This window comes from Ursus arctos, unplaced genomic scaffold (assembly GCF_023065955.2).
Source record: "Ursus arctos isolate Adak ecotype North America unplaced genomic scaffold, UrsArc2.0 scaffold_31, whole genome shotgun sequence".
Taxonomy (NCBI): domain Eukaryota; kingdom Metazoa; phylum Chordata; class Mammalia; order Carnivora; family Ursidae; genus Ursus; species Ursus arctos.
Window position 1 is genome coordinate 4,528,875 of NW_026622997.1, and position 16,653 is coordinate 4,545,527.

Sequence of the window (16,653 nt, forward strand, 5' to 3'; positions counted from 1 at the left end):
GAACAATGTCAGACTTCTGATCTTCAAAATTGGAAGATAATAAACTTGTACTGTTGTAAGGTACTAAGTCTGTGACCGTTACAGCAGTAGTAGGAAATTAATACACCAGCTTCTCTTAAGGATGGGAACCAGCTCTATTTCCTTACATACAAGGTCTCATCTAGGAGCAGCCTCTCCAATGGGAGGGCACTTCTGTACCCCAGAACTCTTATAGGTTGCAGTCAAGGTAAAGGAGCTATGGGGATGCATGAGAAAGGGGTGCTGGAAGAGAATGATGTGGATCCCAAAGAGAAAGTGAAGAGAAGGGAGTGTTTCTATTGCTAAGAAGGCGACGAAGAGGGGCGCCTGGTTGGCACAGTGGTTAAGCGTCTGCCTTCAGCTCAGGGCGTAATCCCGGCGTTACGGGATCGAGCCCCACATCAGGCTCCTCTGCTATGAGCCTGCTTCTTCCTCTCCCACTCCCCCTGCTTGTGTTCCCTCTCTCACTGGCTGTCTCTATCTCTGTCAAATAAATAAATAAAATCTTTAAAAAAAAGAAAAAAGAAAAAAGAAGGCGACAAAGAGATTGGGACCCCAAGGGCGAAGGTCCTCCTGTGCTTGGTGTAGGGAGCCTAGGGCAGGGCAGTACTGGCAATCAGTGACAAGCTGTGAACCAGGACACCTGGGCCAGGAAGGGGTGGGGAACCTTAGGAAAGGAACGAGAGGTGGAAACACCCAGCTTCCCTGGGACATTCAAGTTGCACCTGTTGCCACAGACTGAATTAGGAATGAGAGTGGAATGTACAGACTTATTATCTGCACAACCACTGGCTCAGCTTGTTCCTGCTGTCCCTCACCCCACCAAGAGGATAAAGGGCTGGCTGTCTCGGGGCAGAGAGAGATGTTAGAGCTGAGCAAGATGCAGGGCTTCACGGTAGGGAGCAGGGTTCCTCTCGGCCTGCTTCTTCTGATCTGTCTTCATCTCCCAGGTATGGAGGTTGTGCCCAACCCTTGCACAGGTGGAGACTGGGGGCCCCAGGGGAACTGGAATTGAGGGAACGGGTACAGGCAGGAGGGTCCCTTCGGTCCCTGGGGAATACGAAGGAACTTGGAGCAAAGAGAATCAGGGAATCAGGGAAGGTGGGCATGAGAACCAAATATCCAGTCCATTTGCTGCCTCCTCTTTCCTTTTCCTCAGGCTTCTTTGCTCGAAGCATTGGTGCAGTGGAAGAGAAAGTTCTCCAACACTTGGGAACCAACTTGCCTCTGCTTGAACAACCTTCCTTGCCCAGCCACTCCAACTCTGAACTTCCTCAGCCCAAACCAGACCCTGGGCCAAATGATTTAACAAGGGTTCCTTTGAAGCCCAATGCTTCTCCATCAGATGGCATCCAACCTGCAGGTGGTTCTGGGGTTCAGAGCTGGCCCGCAATGGAGGGGCTGCCCTCCACGGATTTCTGGCCCTCTGAAGATCCTTGGCAGACGGTGGCTGCTGCCATTGAGGACCACGGGGGTGAAGCGTTGCCTGAAAAACAGTCTTCCCTTTCTGGTGCTCTCCCTCGGGGCAGCAGTCCTTTGCCTGCAGGGCCCTCTGCACGCTCCACGCGCCCAGTACCTGAGTCTTCACTCCTCTACCAGGACTCCAAGTCTAGGCGGTCGCTTCATTCTAATGTTCTGGGAGCCCAGAGAGAAATCCTTGTCCAACATCCACCCTCTCTTACTAACAGGATTCGACAGCCACTTCTGCCTGGGCACCCCTGGGGAACCCTGAATCCAGGAATGTCCTGGGGAGGTGGAGGTCCTGGAACTGGATGGGGAACAAGGCCCATGCCACACCCTTTGGGAAACTGGGGTATCAATAATCAAAACCCAAGTATTAGCTGGGGAGATATTAACCGGTATCCAGGAGGCAGCTGGGGGAATATTAACCGGTATCCAGGAGGCAGCTGGGGGGATATTCATCTACACCCAGGTATTAATAATCAATTTCCTCCCAGAGTTCTCCATCCTACTGGCTCTTCTTGGAACATCCCAGCTGGCTTCCCCAATCCTTCAAACCCTGGGTCACAGTGGGGTTAGGAGAATGACAGAGGGGAAAACCCTAAGTTGGAAATCCAAAGAATGGAGTGTGAGCTGAATGAAGATTCAATGAGTGTGTTTTCTGGCATTCTCTCTGCTTTCCACTGCCTCTCCTGCTCCTCCCATGCTGATCTCCAATAAAACACAAGCAATTATTAAATTTGCTCCTTTGCCATGTCTTTGTTTCTCCGCGCAAAGTGAAGTGAGTTTTGTCCACCCCCATTTTCTAGCCACCCACGTGTCTCTCTAGGGTCTTTGGATGCTCTCTTCTGTCCCCTACCCTTTGCAAAAGATCAAAGTCCAGGTGTTTGAGGGTAGAGCTTCTCCTAGCCAAGTGGGAGAGCTGGTTCCAGAATTGTCCTGAAATCTGAAGGGGCGGGAGGGTTAGCAGGACCAGTTGAGATGGCACCTGTGGCAGAAGGGAAGGATGAGATCCAAGAAGTTAGTTCCAGGGCCAAGTGGGAAATGAATACCCTTTGATTCACAAAGAAACAGAGTCAGACAAAGTCATTTTGTTTCTGCTTATCTTTTCTTCCCCGAAATGCAAGCTTCTGGGAAACAGAGGATGCATTGATCTCCTCCCTGACACGCATCACTTGGCACATTGTGCCCTAGAGAACCAAGACTTTGAACATTTTCTGAATGAATAGTGGACCTCAATGAAGGAAGGAATAAAAGGGAGAAAGAAAAAGGAAAGAAAAACCTTGGAGTCAACAATCCTACCTGCAGCTGTGTTTGCCACTTTATTCCCAAGTGATGGCACAGTCTCCTCTTTTGGTCACATAGTTGTCTCTCTGCCTCCCTTTGGTTTCCCCGCACAAAGCTGGAGCGAAGTGCGGAGGGTCATCGTAAGAAGTGCAGATGGAAGTTAGCAGGAGCCAGCTGGGGGTGACGGGGTGTCCAGAAGGGCACACTCCTGGTGGCCATGCGCGTATTCACCAGAGTGATTCAGGTGTGTGTACCCTCTGATAGCGTGGGAATCACCCCAAGTTCCAGGAATCGGTTAGGTTATGGGGAGGAAGTAGGAGAAGAATAAACATCAGAATTGGAAGGATGGGGAACTGCCTGCCCGGGAGGTGGGTGTTCTCAGAGAAACTTCTCCCGTCCCAGTGTCTGCCACGCCAAAAATCCCTTCTTCGGACACCTTCCCAACACCAATCACGCTCCTTTCTGTATCACCTCAGCCTTGCTCCCCTAATTCTTTCCCACCATGGACTCTTGGTTTCTCCTTGTTCTTGGGCAGGTGGTTCTGTTTTTAGCACCTGTCTCTCCCACAAGCCAAGTTCGTTCTCTCAGGCTTGGGGTCTCAGTTCTCTCCGTCTCTCTTTCTGGTTGAAGACTTGCACGTCTAACTTCCAAGACAGCACCCTCCTCTTTTTTGTTCCCCACACTCCCTAGAGTGTAAGCACCGTGTGTCTATTTTGTTCACTGCTGCACCCCCCAGCAGCAGGTCAGGATGAAGGCTGGATCAAGGAACCCTCTCTGACTCCCTCTTCTCTTTCTTCCACCTTATTCCTGAGCCACGTGGCTGCAACCAAATCTAATCTGTACTCCTTTCTGGCCTTCCCAGAGCCTCACTGACATTTCCTTTCAAACCCCACACAGCCCTTCCCAGCTCATAAAATGCTCTGAATACGCCATCGTTTTACCCTCATTACTATCTGTGAGGAAGGTATTATAAGATGAAGAAACTGAGGCCCAGAGCGCTTAAGTAATTTACGCAAGGTTACATAGCTAGCAAGGGACAGAGTCAGTGATTCAAACCGAATTCTTCTCATTATCTGTGCGGGGAGTGTTCAAGTACAACACGCGATTAACAAAACCCCACCTAACTTTCAGTGAGTACCTACTATGTGTCAGACTCTGGATAAGGTGCTCTCGCACACACCCTTCCAGCTAATCCCTACAATTCCGTCAGATAGGCACTGCCGGACCCACTGTACAGGTGGAGATACTGAGGCCCAGAGAGGGAAGTGAGCCGAGGCTCGCACAGAGGTAACACTGAGCCAAGGGGGTGAAGTCCATCAGGCACTTGCTGCGGATAGAGGGTCCTGGGTACCTGTGGCCAGCCCCACCAGTGCGGTCCTCGCCTAATGGCCAGTTGTTGCTAAAAAACAAAAACAAAAACAAAACCCCCCAAACAACACAAACAAACAAAAACAACTAAGCAGGGTTAGGTCAGTAATCGGCGACATGATAAAGGTCCCAAGGTTTGCGGTGGCAGCTGCCGCTGTCCCGGTTTTTCTGTGTCTCTCAGTGGTTCGTTGGTGGAAGTGGTGGTTGGAGCAGCAAGAGTCATTTCTCTGCTCCTAGGAGGGAAGGCGTCAGGGAGGGCAGGAAGCGCCCTCGTCGAGAAATCCAAAGGCCGGGTTTCCTTCCGTGTGTCCGCGTGGCCTTCTCTGCTGTGCCAGCCTGAGCTGGTCACCTTCCTCTGTGGACCTGAGTTTTCTCATCTGTAAAATGCGATGAAAGCGGATATCCTGTCTGTCTCCCAGTTTAATTAAGATCACGACAAAGCGCATTAGAGGCTGAAAAACCCCAAGCACTGCAAGGGACCGATGACGACGCAGTCCAGGGGCGCCCCAAGGCCATCAGGTGGGGCCACACGGAAGGATGGTTCTCAGCCCCCAGCAGGGGCTGCTCTGGCCGTAGCTGACTTCACGGTTGACTGTTGAGGCTGGCGTGACGCTCCCCAGTGGGAATTCCACTCGAGAATTTTTCCAAGATCCAGAAAGGGGAGTTGGCTTCTCACTAAGTATTTCGTTCCCCAAACTGTGTTCGGTCAGATGTCCTTTACTTGCACACATACTCTTGGGCGGGAATAGGAATAGCATCTTTTTCTGTGTATTTGCCACAGACGAAATGTGTTACAGGGTTATTTCCATTCCAACAATTCTAGGATGTACTTAGATAAACAAGTAAATAAAAAAATAAGTTTTTATTATTTCCATCTTCCAGGCAAAGAGCACGAAGCTCAGCAAGGGTAGGTAATTTGCCCACGGTCACACAGCCAGCAGGCAGTGGAGCTTGGTTTGGGTACCATTTGGAAACTGCAAACGTGGGTGGGCAGACTGCGCAGAGCAGGTGAGATGCCCCACCCCCACAGCTTCACGGCCACCTTCAGTCCTTTCTCCATCTTTTCATGTCACCTGAAGACCAGCAGTCAGGTTTTGGTTTTCTTTCTCTCTGTAGCCCAAATGCTTGCCTCTCGTGTTCCTCTTACTCAGTTGGAAAGATGTCCCCTATTGCTTTTTCCCTACCTCTTTCTAGGCCAGCATTTCCCTTTTGCTGTCGGGGAAACTGGTGAACACACCTTGGAGACGCCTTTACTAACCCCTATTGTCACATGTGAGAGTGAGCACAGGGCCGTTGGGAGTATTGGTCACACGCCAGCTTTCCACGTGCAGAGCATCCGGGTCGTGGAGGCTGGTACGGTCCAGGGAGGGGGTAGTGGGAGGCACTTCAGGCTGTGGAGGGGTGGCTGTGGCCGCGTAGGAACAGCCATCCTCAAACCCTCAGCAGCAATGGCTGCTCTCCGGGTTGTTCTAGGCCCTGCGTAGACAGAGATCAAGGGGGTGGATACGGTTCATCTCAGGCTGGTAGTTAAGCTGGGGCTACAGGTGGTGTTTGTTCTAAAGGAGTAGACTGGGCTCACGTGAAGTAAGTTTTGATCTCGGACGGCCCACCTAGGCAAGCCCCACCGTGGAAATGTGGGAGAAAAAAAATTGTGAAATAGCTTCCAGGCCATTTAGTCCTTCTTGGCCTCAGCACGGCAGTCATGACCGATGGAGCAGAAGCCGTTTTCTGTAGCATCTTTCCCGCTGCCCGCTGTGTCCTTTCCTGTGCTCACACTACTCCCTTGCTACCCAGGTTCCCCCATCAGTACTTGCCTCTGGCTGAGTGTACTGCCGTCCCACGTGCTGGCCGTTGCCCCTTTCCTTACCCCATCCCAACCTGCCTCTCCTTATACCCACGGCTCTGGGGCTCCCTGTTCACTGTGACGTCGTAATATGCTGAACTCAGAAGAGCTAACTCTGGTCGCGGTGAACGGGGGCAAAGGTGATGAGTTTAGGAAGATAAAACCAATCTACTATGTTAGTGGACCTTTAGCTGCCTGTTTCCCAGCCTTCAAACGCAAACTCTCCTCTCCCGGGACTGCCGTTGTCTAAGTGACTGTAAGGCACTTCTGTTTAAAGTTTGTTACCCTTATAAATTTACTAAACAATTAACATTGAAGCATTAAACAACATTCCTTTATTTACATACTACTTACACAAGAACTGTAAAAGAACTTGCGGGTTTAACAAACCAAATTTATGCAAACATTAAATATTGGTTCACATTTAGACCAATCTATGCATTTAATGAAAATCACAAGTCTGATATGTAAAATGCTCTTCAACGTCTTAAACCCCCAAAGAAACAAATGCACAAGTTACAATTGTAAAAATGATCACTTCATTTTCACTAGAAACCAGAAAGCTAGTTCCATGGATTTAAACATACTTCTTCATTCTTCTTCTCTTTCCTCTTCCATTGTTGGGTTACCTTTCTAGGATGTCAGGATGTTTTATTTTTATACCATCCTGAGGTTTCAATAATCTTAGGATCTGCATTTTGGCCGCCTGCGCTTGGGCTGGAAGTGAGGCTGCTGTACAGTTTACAATTCGGCTCTGGGCTGCTCGTCACCCGCACGAGCTGCTATTCCTCCTGAAGTCCTGCAACCCCCCGCACCGGGTACGGATTCCCCCAGCTGCGTAGGAAGCTTCCAAGTCTTCTGTGTTCTTGTCAGCACTTGGTATTACTTTATATAGCCAGCACTGTGGATGTGAAATTGTATCTCACTGAAGAATAAAACTTTAAAGGGCATAGATTCTAGAATTTTGCAACCCATTTTTATCCCCTTAACATAACATGCTTAAAAAATCCCTCTTGCCCAGTGTCACATAATACATTTTCTCTCATTATGACATACTGACTAGATCTATTGGCTTTATTAAATCTGATGCAATCCTTACTTATATTTTATTATAATTAGTAGGGCAATCTAGAATCTTCTAGGAGATGAGGAACTAACCAGGTTGACTTTGTTAGCTCTCTTTTTCAGTGATGTTTTGGTTCATTTATTGTCTTTGTATCTCCTATTGAAACCACCTTTTCTTTCATTGCTGCGTCTGACCTTGCCCCTTGTCAGACTTTCTCATTTCTGCTGAAGCCCATATTTACAGTGCGGCTTCTTGGCTTTCTGAGAATTCTTTTGTACTTACAGAGATGAAAGCACACCTCTCTCTGCTTCATAAGAAGACACATAATTGATAGCAGAAACAAAACAAACAATTCTCTTTTTATTACAATCGATTTTTAAGAACTCCTTTATTTTCTATTACAAGCCATCTTTTGGGAACTTTATATTCATTTCATCTCTCGAGTATTGTGATGATCTCATGGCCTTCCACAGCCTCATTTATTTGAATGAACCCTAATTATCATTTTCCTCCTCATCTTCTTTCTTCTCACGTTCAACTGTCTTCAAGTGAACAATGGGAGCTCCTTTAAGTTGGCTCCTTTGTCCTTTTTATTTCATTTATTTATTTAACCTCTTTTAAAAATTCAAGTGTAATTAACATAGTGTTATACTAGTGTTATATTAGTTTCAGGTGTAAAATATAGTGATTCAACAATTCCATACATTACTCAGTGCTCAAAATGACGAGTGTATTCTTAATCCCCTTCACCTGTTTCACCCATCCTCCCCGCCCCCATGATCTCTGGTAACCATCAATTTGTTCTCCATAGTTAAGAGTCTGTCTCTTGGTTTGTCTTTTCCCTTTACTCATTCGTTTTGTTTCTGAAATTCCACATGAGTGAAATCATACAGTACTTGTCTCTCTCTGACTTACTATACCTCTAGATCCATCCATGTTATTACAAATCCCAGACTTCATTGTTTTTTATGGCTAACATTCCATTGCATGTGTGTGGGTGGGGGGGGTTACCATATGTCCTTTATCCATTCTCTACTGACGGACACTTAGCTTGCTTCCATATCTTGGCTATTGTAAAGAATGCTGTGGTAAACGTAGAGGTATGTGTATCTTTTCCAGTTAGAGGTTTCGTTTTCTTTGGGTTACTGCCTATGTTTTCTTCTAGGAGTTCTACAGTTCCCTTTTCTGCTTATTTTTATGCATGATGTGAGAAAGTGGTCCAGTTTCATTCTTTTGCATGTTGCTGTCCTGGTTTCCCAACACCATTTATTGGAAAGTTTCATCCCTTCACTTTCCTTTGCCCCTTTTAGCACTTTCCTTGCTATTCTTGAAGTCTCCTTGCTTTCTGATAACAACAGAACATTCAAGTCCTGTCCTGATTCTTCTCTTCCCTGAGACATGGAATCTGCTATCATCCAAGCCTTGCATTCTAAGGGGTCCAAGTTTCTTTTGGGGAAGGACAGTATTTGAAACCTAAAGCAAGGTGTGGACATCCATATGAGAGCCGATTAAAAATGCTACCTCCTGGGGCACCTGGGTGGCACAGTTGGTTAAGCGTCTGACTTCGGCTCAGGTCATGATCCCAGGGTCCTGGGATCTGGCCCAAGTCAGGCTCCCTGCTCAGCGGGGAGTCTCCTTCTCCCTCTGCTCCCTCCCCCCACCCTGCTCATGTGTGGTCTCTCTCAAATAACTAACACCTTTTTAAAAAATGCTACCTCCTCTGTCAGCTACTTTTAAGATACACAATTTACATTGTGTTTGCTAACTTAACATGATATGTCTATTGTTTCCTACTTTTGTTAGATATGTGTGCCGTTAACAATGGAGATTCTTGACATCGCCAAGAGACTAAAGGAGGGGAACATACTCTGGACCAGGTTGTATGGGAGGATGAAGTGAAGGCCCGTGTGGAAGCTAATGTGGGTGTGGGCAAGGTTAGAGGGTGTGAGTTAGGCAACATTCAGGTAAAGTGGGGTTGGGATTGGGAGCCAGTTCACTGCAGAGATTTTGAAGTCATCAGATGGGATAGGATAAACTGTTCAGTGATATTTCCACTTGGGAGGGCTTGTTTGAGCTATACTCACTTGGGGTGAGACCATATTCAACTCTGTTATGGGTTGAACTGTGTCCCTTAAAGCAGCTATGTGGAAGTCCTAACTGCCAGTACCTAAGAATATGATCTTGTTTGGAAAGAGGGTCTTTACAGGGATAATCAAGTTAAAATGAGGTCATCAGGATGGCGCTCTTAGAAAAAGGAGGAAGGGCACTTGCTGGCTCAGTCGATAGAGCACACGACTCTTGGTCTTGGGGTTGTGAGCTGGGAGCCCCACATTGGGTGTGGAGATTACTTAAAAATAAAATCTTTAAAAAGGGGGGATTTGGACACAGACGGAAGACAACGTAAAGACACAGGATAATGTCATCTACAAGCCAGCGAATGCCCAAGGCCACCAGAAGCTAGGAGAGAGGCGTGGGAGCGATTTCCCCTCACAGCCCCCAGAAGGAGCCAACCCTGCTGAACCCTGAGTCCAGACTTCTGGCTCCAGAGTGGTGAGACGACAAATTTCTGTTCAGTTTGCGGCTCTTTCACATACACCTCCTCTGCCTGCTACCTCTCCAGCCTTCTCTCCAGGATCACCTAATCTGTTACTAGCCACCTACAACTACGTGTAACTGACTTAAGATACGTGCTTGAGAGCAGGTTACGTTCTGCACTCGTTTCGCTATGAATGTTGCCCACTTACTCTGTCCAGGCGCGGCGGCCATAGTAGGGAACGTGATTCACACGGTCCCTTCCTCCTGGAACTTACAGACTCACAGGCTAATGGGGGAGAAAGACACGATGTCATAGTCACACAAAGACTATCTGAAGAGGCTTGGGGAATGGTGGTCGTGGCCGGCACCTTCCAGCAGGGGGAGAACCTGTGGTGACACCTGGAGCATCTGCACCACCAAAGGAGCCTGAGAGCCTTGGGGGGGGGGGGGGCGGGGGCGGGGCTGGAGCAGATCCTGCGGGCAGGTGGGGGGAGTGGGGAGCCTTGCAGGCCCTCGTAGAGATTTTGGGTTTTATCAGCATCTGAAGAACCATGGGAATTCCGAGTTTGAAGCAGGGGGTAAAAGGACCATATCTTCTCTGGATGGAGAAGGAATTGAAAGGGAATGAAACGGATGAGCGAAGGGATAGATTTTGACCATCTGGGGACCTTCAGTAACGTGAGAAACGGCTGCAGAAAAGGGCTGTGTAGAGCTCTGGCAGCAAGGTAGGGTGCTGGGCATCGGCCAGGCGCGGACTCCATCCAGCCAGGCAGGTCACCCCGACAGGAAATGAGTCCTCCGCAGGGCTGGCCTGGTGCGCGCCTCAGGTACAGGGAGGTGCTTCCGTTTAATTACTCAATTTGTTTCCTGTTTCTTCTTTCTCACAATGGGGATCCTGCCACCTCCCGCCTGGGTGCTTACAGCAACCTCTAATTGGCCTTATACCCCCAGGCTGCATCTTCTCCAGCCCACCCTGAAGTCAGCTCGCGCGCGCCGGGGGGGTGGGGTGGGGGGGGGAGCGGGAGCTCTTGTTTACTAGACAGCATTCAGGTTTACAAGATGAAAAGAGTTACGGGGACAGATGGCGGTGATAGCTGCCCAACAGTGTGCATGGCCCTCATATTACTGAACTGTACACTTAAAAATGGTTAAGTCGGTGAGTTTTATGTTTTGTGTATTTTAATACACACACAAAAAGTCAGTTCCAGTCAGACCACGCCCCGCTCAAGGATAAGCTGTTGCAGAGCCTGGAACTTGCACTGAAGGTCATTTCTGTGTGGCCAGCTGCCCCTCTGGATTTTGCCTTCCTCTTCTCACCCTGGTCCCTGGGTCCTGCTCTGCGCTGCCTCAGACATCACGAGTGGAACTCACAGGGTGTCTGCAGAAGCAATGAATTCATGTGCTCACACACCAGCCCATCCACGGGGGCCCAGCCCTCAAGCCCGTGGCCACTCTAAGGCCTTGCTCCTGCTTCACCTCCACCTCCCCTTCCTCTTCCAGTGACATGGTCCGTTCCACCACAGGACAGTCCAGTTCCAAAAGATTATAACAAAACCTGGGGAATCCTGGGAAGTTACAGCGGGTGGGGGGCGGGGGGAGGGAACAGGAAGGAAGAAGTGAAAGTATGTTTGGTTTAGGGGAAAGACTAAAGATACCTATTAATCTTTGGTGTTAAATGAAAATATAAATTTAAATAGCTTTGTTAAAAACGTAAGGGTAATCACAAATCCACTAGACCGTAAAGATCCATATTTAAACCACTGAGTGGTCTGAAATGACGATACAAAAAGCGATCCTTTCAGTGAAAATCAGGAAAGGAAAAGAAGATACCCAGGAAAAGAAAGAATACAGATACACAGCTTGTCTCTTTTTTGGTCTCTGCGCTAAGGTTGTTGAGATGACTCAATCAAATAATTACATGTTCAGTGCTGAGCGTTGTGTCCAGCACAATAACAACTCAATAAACTGCTGTTACTATTATTACAATTCACTCTAATTCCAAACAACCTTCAAGATAGGCATTACCAATAGTAGAAATGAGGAAAACAAGGCTCAGAGAGGTTTAGTAACTTGCCTAAAGTGACAGAGCTAGTAAAAGGCTTTCTGGGAAGTCAGATGGAAGCTCATCCCTGACGAGAGGAAGCTGTGGCAAATCTGCACACAGGGAATGAGAGGCACCATCTGGGGAAGGATGGCGCTAAGGAAACGTGAGAATAATCAAGTCCAATCAAAGGGTAACCCGGGGATGCATGCCTGGATGGGGACCATAACTCAGGAAGAAGAAATGGAATCCACAGTGCTGGGTCCCATCTGAAGAAAGAATGTGGCTGCAGAAGGGGGTGACCCCTAGGAAAGGAGGGGTCCGGGGGACAAGAATTGCAAACTGTTTAGTCATCACTCTGTGGGGAGACAGGGCTGTTCTGGCTCTGAGTATTCTTTCTGTTGTAGCCTACTTTTGATCAGCGACCCCAAATGGCTGTGATGTCAAGTGAATAATAACACTGAACGCACGGTCATGCTCTACATATCGAAAGATGGGTGGAGAGAGGAACTCTCGTCAGTTTGAGGGAAGAATACATGTGCCCCTATTTCACATTACCCTGGAATCTCTCCCTGGGTTATGCTGGACCAACAGAAAGGGCACAAGGATTGCACTGTTCCCAGTCTCAGGAAAAGGAATAGCTGAGCCATCTCCTGAGATTCTGGTCTCTTTTCACTTTATGGATGTTGGGTGCCATGTAATGACTGTATTTCCCTCTTTGAACTGGCTGCTAGAGAGCTCCGTTCCAAACATGTGGTCCTCTTCCCAGCATGACATTGGTACTCTTCATTTTCTCCGATTTTTCTTTCATTTTTTAAAAGATATTATTTATTTATTTAGAGAGAGAGTGAGAGAGCATGGGCAGGGGGAGGGGCTGAGGGAGAGAGAGAGAATCTCAGGCAGACTCTCCATTGAGCACAGGCCTGGACCTGGGGTTTGATCTCATGACCCTGAGATCATGACCTGAGCCAAAATCAAGAGTCAGACACTTAACCAACCGAGCCACTCAGGCATCCCCTTATCTGTTTTTTCTAACTTTTCATTTTCCCTCGTTGTAATTTTTTTTTTTTTAATTATTTTTAAGTAATCTCTACACCCAATGTGGGGCTCAAACTTACAACTCTGGGACCAAGAGTCATGTGGTCTACCGACTGAGCCTGCCAGGCACTAGTTGAAATTTTTTGTTCAAGCTATTTTCGATTATGTTTAAAACAGGCTGGTATAAATGAATAAACACCATGTTTTATTTCAGGACTGGGTTTTGCTGTGACCTGGAGGAAATGTTCCCCAAATATTCACCTCTCCTGACTATGATTTCTTGGTCAACAGGCAACATTCTGATTGGCATTTGTCCTTCTCTTCCAGGAATCTTGCTACAAGGAGGTGGGCTCCCTGGGTGGTGGGCCAGAGTACTCCACCTCAGGACTTCAATGGTCCCTAAACCAGGGATTGAGCAATATCTTCTGTCTGTCCCAGTTTCTTTCCTAGGAGCGGGGATTGCTCGAAAACTCAGAAGTGAGCTTCCCGGGCAAGACTCGGAGTGCAGTCAATTCTCTTGCTTCATTTTATAGGAGGTAAACCCGTTTGTAATGCTTGCCCAGGGAAGGCGAAAGAAAGGAACCAGCACTCAGGAGATACTGAGAGGACAGTTTATTGTACGAACACATTTAATTTTGGCAGTAGTCTCTGTTGGGTTAGAGAAGCTCTCTAAGTCTTAGTTTCCTTATGTGTAAAATGTAGCTAATAATAAATGCCACCTCTTCCTTGTGTGGATTAAATGAGATGATTCATATAGGTCTACAATGATTGCCGTTCTCTTACTGCCAAGCCAGCCGTCAGCACATCCTCACTACGCTTCTCCCAAGTGGGGAGGACCGCCCCCGTTCGCGCTCCTGTCCCGCCGCACTCTTCCACTAGAGGGCAGGCTGAGGCTGGGATGCGGCAACGGGCCGCGACTTCCGGTCGCTGTGCAAGCGGGAAAAGCGGCCGCCGTGGGAAATAGGGGCAAACATCTGTGCTCCGATTTGAATACATGTGCTTCCCAAAGTTCTAAAAGTAGGAGCCAGGGTTCCATCGCCTTCTCCTCCTCCCCGTGCGCTTCAGCCACCGTCCAGCTCTGGTTCTCTTGTGGGCTGAGCTTCCTGCCCGGCTCAGTGACACAGCCGCCACTACCAGCCTATCTTCTTCCCCCAGACTGAGACTTAAGCCCTGGATCTCCTCCACCCTCAGATTTCCTCCGCTCGCACAGGTAAACGACGGCAAACTGACAGCCCCGCGGGCAACTCCGATCTCTGCTTTAGGCTGAGCAGCAACAAACCGCTCGCTTCTCCCGTCTGCGGAGCCTACCCCCGCGCTCACATTTGATTTTCGCGGTGATACCTCGGTCAATGCCTCTGCCGGGAGCCCTGCCCCTCCGCTCCCCACCCTGCCCAGGGGCACGTGCCCACGCTCCGTCGGGGCAAGGCTGGGTGGCGCCCACCTGGCAGCCGGCGAGAGACTCTTCTAGTAACCGGGAGGGCCTGCGGAAGGCACCTGGGCAGCCCAGAACTGTAAAAATTGCTCTTAAGGAAGCGGTGGGTACTGACTTCCAGTTCCCACAGTTCAGTTCAGCACCGCCCCCCCCCCCGCCGTTCCCATCCCCCCCCCCCCCAGCCCGCCCAGTCCCGGCCACCTCCCCACCTCCTCCCCAGTGACTCCAGGCTGGGAGCCCCAGGCAGCTGCAGCAGCCGCTGCGCTTCTGCCCGAGGAGGTCCTGTTCTGCTCCCATCTCTCGCCAAGGCGTCGGGCTGAGCGTGGGGCTGTCCCAGGGCAGGACGTGGCGGCCTGGAGCAGCTGCAAGTCTGGGTGCTGCTGCTTCTCTTCGCGAGCGGGAGCGCAGCCTCCTGCTGGTCTTCGCTCAGGAGTCTCCCTGGTGGCGGCCTCTCTACGACGCCCTTCTCCCCCTTCTCCGTTCCTTTGCCACTTGCTGCACTTTCCTCGCCCCTGCCTCTTCTCTTTTGCTCCCTGATTCTCCTGTCCTTCCCGTCCACACCAACCCTCAGCGCTTGGGGTGTTAGCCGTGCTGGCCCCAGGAGCTGGGGCCTTTCTTTCTCTGGCATGTGCTTAGAGGGGATGTGACCCTGTGGGTGAGGCTATGATGTCCCTGACCAATGAAGAAACAGGGGCCTCCCTCCTCTCAGCTTGCTGCCCCTCACAGCGGACCCCCCCCCCCCCACAGGAGACAAATTTCTGGGAGTTTTAACCCACTTGAGTGTTGTTGAGTTCCTGTGCTCCTGTGGCCTTCTTCCTAAAAGACAATAGTGTATTTCTTCAGAAGGGACTTCATCCTCAAAAAATGAGCTGATTACTCTCAGGGCCTAGAATATAGGATGTTCCCTCTATTTTATTTTTTAATTATTTTTAAATATTTTATTTATTTGAGACAGAGAGAGCGCCCTTGGGGGGACAGTGGAAGGACAGAGGGAGAGGGAGAAGCGGACTTCCCACTGAGCAGGGAGCCTGATGTGGGGCTGGATCCTAGGACCCTGAGATCATGACCTGAGCTGAAGGCAGACGCTTCACCGACTGAGCCACCCAGGTGCCCCCCTTCCCCTATTTTAATGGTGTTTCCCACCACCTAAATCTGATTGTTAGAAAGCCCATGTAAGTGAGAAATGTCTCTCATTAAAAGATGATGCGGATAACTTCTCAGATAATCACATGCACTGGCCTTTTAGCCCGCTCCTTGCTCAGGGCGTGTGTCTCTGGATTATCTTTTTAGCTTCTGCCAGTACTGCTCTCTATAGTGAGAGTCTGCAGGAATGTTTCAGGTTTTTGCCTCTCCAGTGATTTTCAGCTCTCTGCAAGCAAATTAGACCAGAAAACTACAGATTCTTACACCACAAAGTTGGCTTGGAACGGACTCGAAGCACTTCCTCGTCAAAGGGCAACCCTTTGAAAACTATGAACCTATTTTTTTAGTATGATAGATGGACAGAGATTTCTGGGATTTCAAGTACGGAAACTACCTACTGCAACCCAATGCCCTGAAAAAAAAATGCATTGCCTCCTATATGTTTTCTATATCATTTAATTTCTTTATTCTTTGCTTCTTTTTAAGATTTCATCAACTTTAAATGGGCATTTTTGCCTTTGGAATTTTATATATATATTAAAGATTTTATTTATATTTGACAGAGAGAGAGACAGCCAGCGAGAGAGGGAACACAAGCAGGGGGAGTGGGAGAGGACGAAGCAGGCTCACAGTGGAGTAGAGAGCCCGATGTGGGGCTCGACCCCAGGACCCTGGGATCATGCCCTGAGCCGAAGGCAGACGCTTAATGACTGAGCCACCCAGTTGCCCCAATTTATTTATATTTTTTTGAATTATGTTTTTAATTAAAAATGTTGCCTTTTAATTCTCTTAATGTTCATTTTCATAGCCTCTCATTCTTCTTTCATGGAGACAATATCTTCTCTTATTTTTATGAAAATATTGTGGGTTTTATTTTTTAGTTCTTTGCACTGTCTCTATTTCTTCAAAGTTCCTCAATTCCTGTATTTTCAATCCCTATCTTTCATTTTAGTGGCCCCAAATGGTCACTCTGCTGGTTATCAGTGTGTTTTCTCTCCGCTGGAAATCTATCTTCTTACCTGAGCTGTGAGAATAGCGCTGTGAGCATTTCTCCTTTGCAGCCAGCACGAGATTTATCTTTGTCAGGAGAGGGCGCTGGTGGGACGTGTGGGAGGAAGGGACTTCTGGTTCCAAGGAGCTGCAGTTTTTGTTTCTTGTAGCTCCAGCTGCACAACCCATGAGAATCCCTGGTGGGCACATCCAGTGGGCTCCGACTCAGCCCCATGCCGAGAGTATGCATTTCCTTAATGAGCTAGTCCTGACACGTACGCTGCGTGCCCCAGGCTTTGCATGGAGTGGGCTCCTAATGCCCGACTCCCTTGGTGCCTCTGCTCCACCCCAAAGGCGTGTTTCCTGTCTGCCCACAACTGCGTTGGCCTGGGCATCCCAGTGAAATTATCTGTCACACAGGGGCTCAACCG

General features: G+C 48.8%; 1 protein-coding gene across 1 annotated transcript; it reads left to right on the forward strand.

The window, feature by feature from the left end:
* Positions 1-888: 888 nt before the first annotated feature.
* On the forward strand, positions 889-2,202 carry CUNH6orf15 (chromosome unknown C6orf15 homolog). The gene is made up of 2 exons (XM_026511121.4): positions 889-968; positions 1,178-2,202. Exons 1-2 carry the CDS (start codon positions 899-901, stop codon positions 2,056-2,058), a joined length of 951 nt encoding a protein of 316 aa, XP_026366906.2. The 5' UTR covers positions 889-898; the 3' UTR covers positions 2,059-2,202.
* Positions 2,203-16,653: the final 14,451 nt, after the last annotated feature.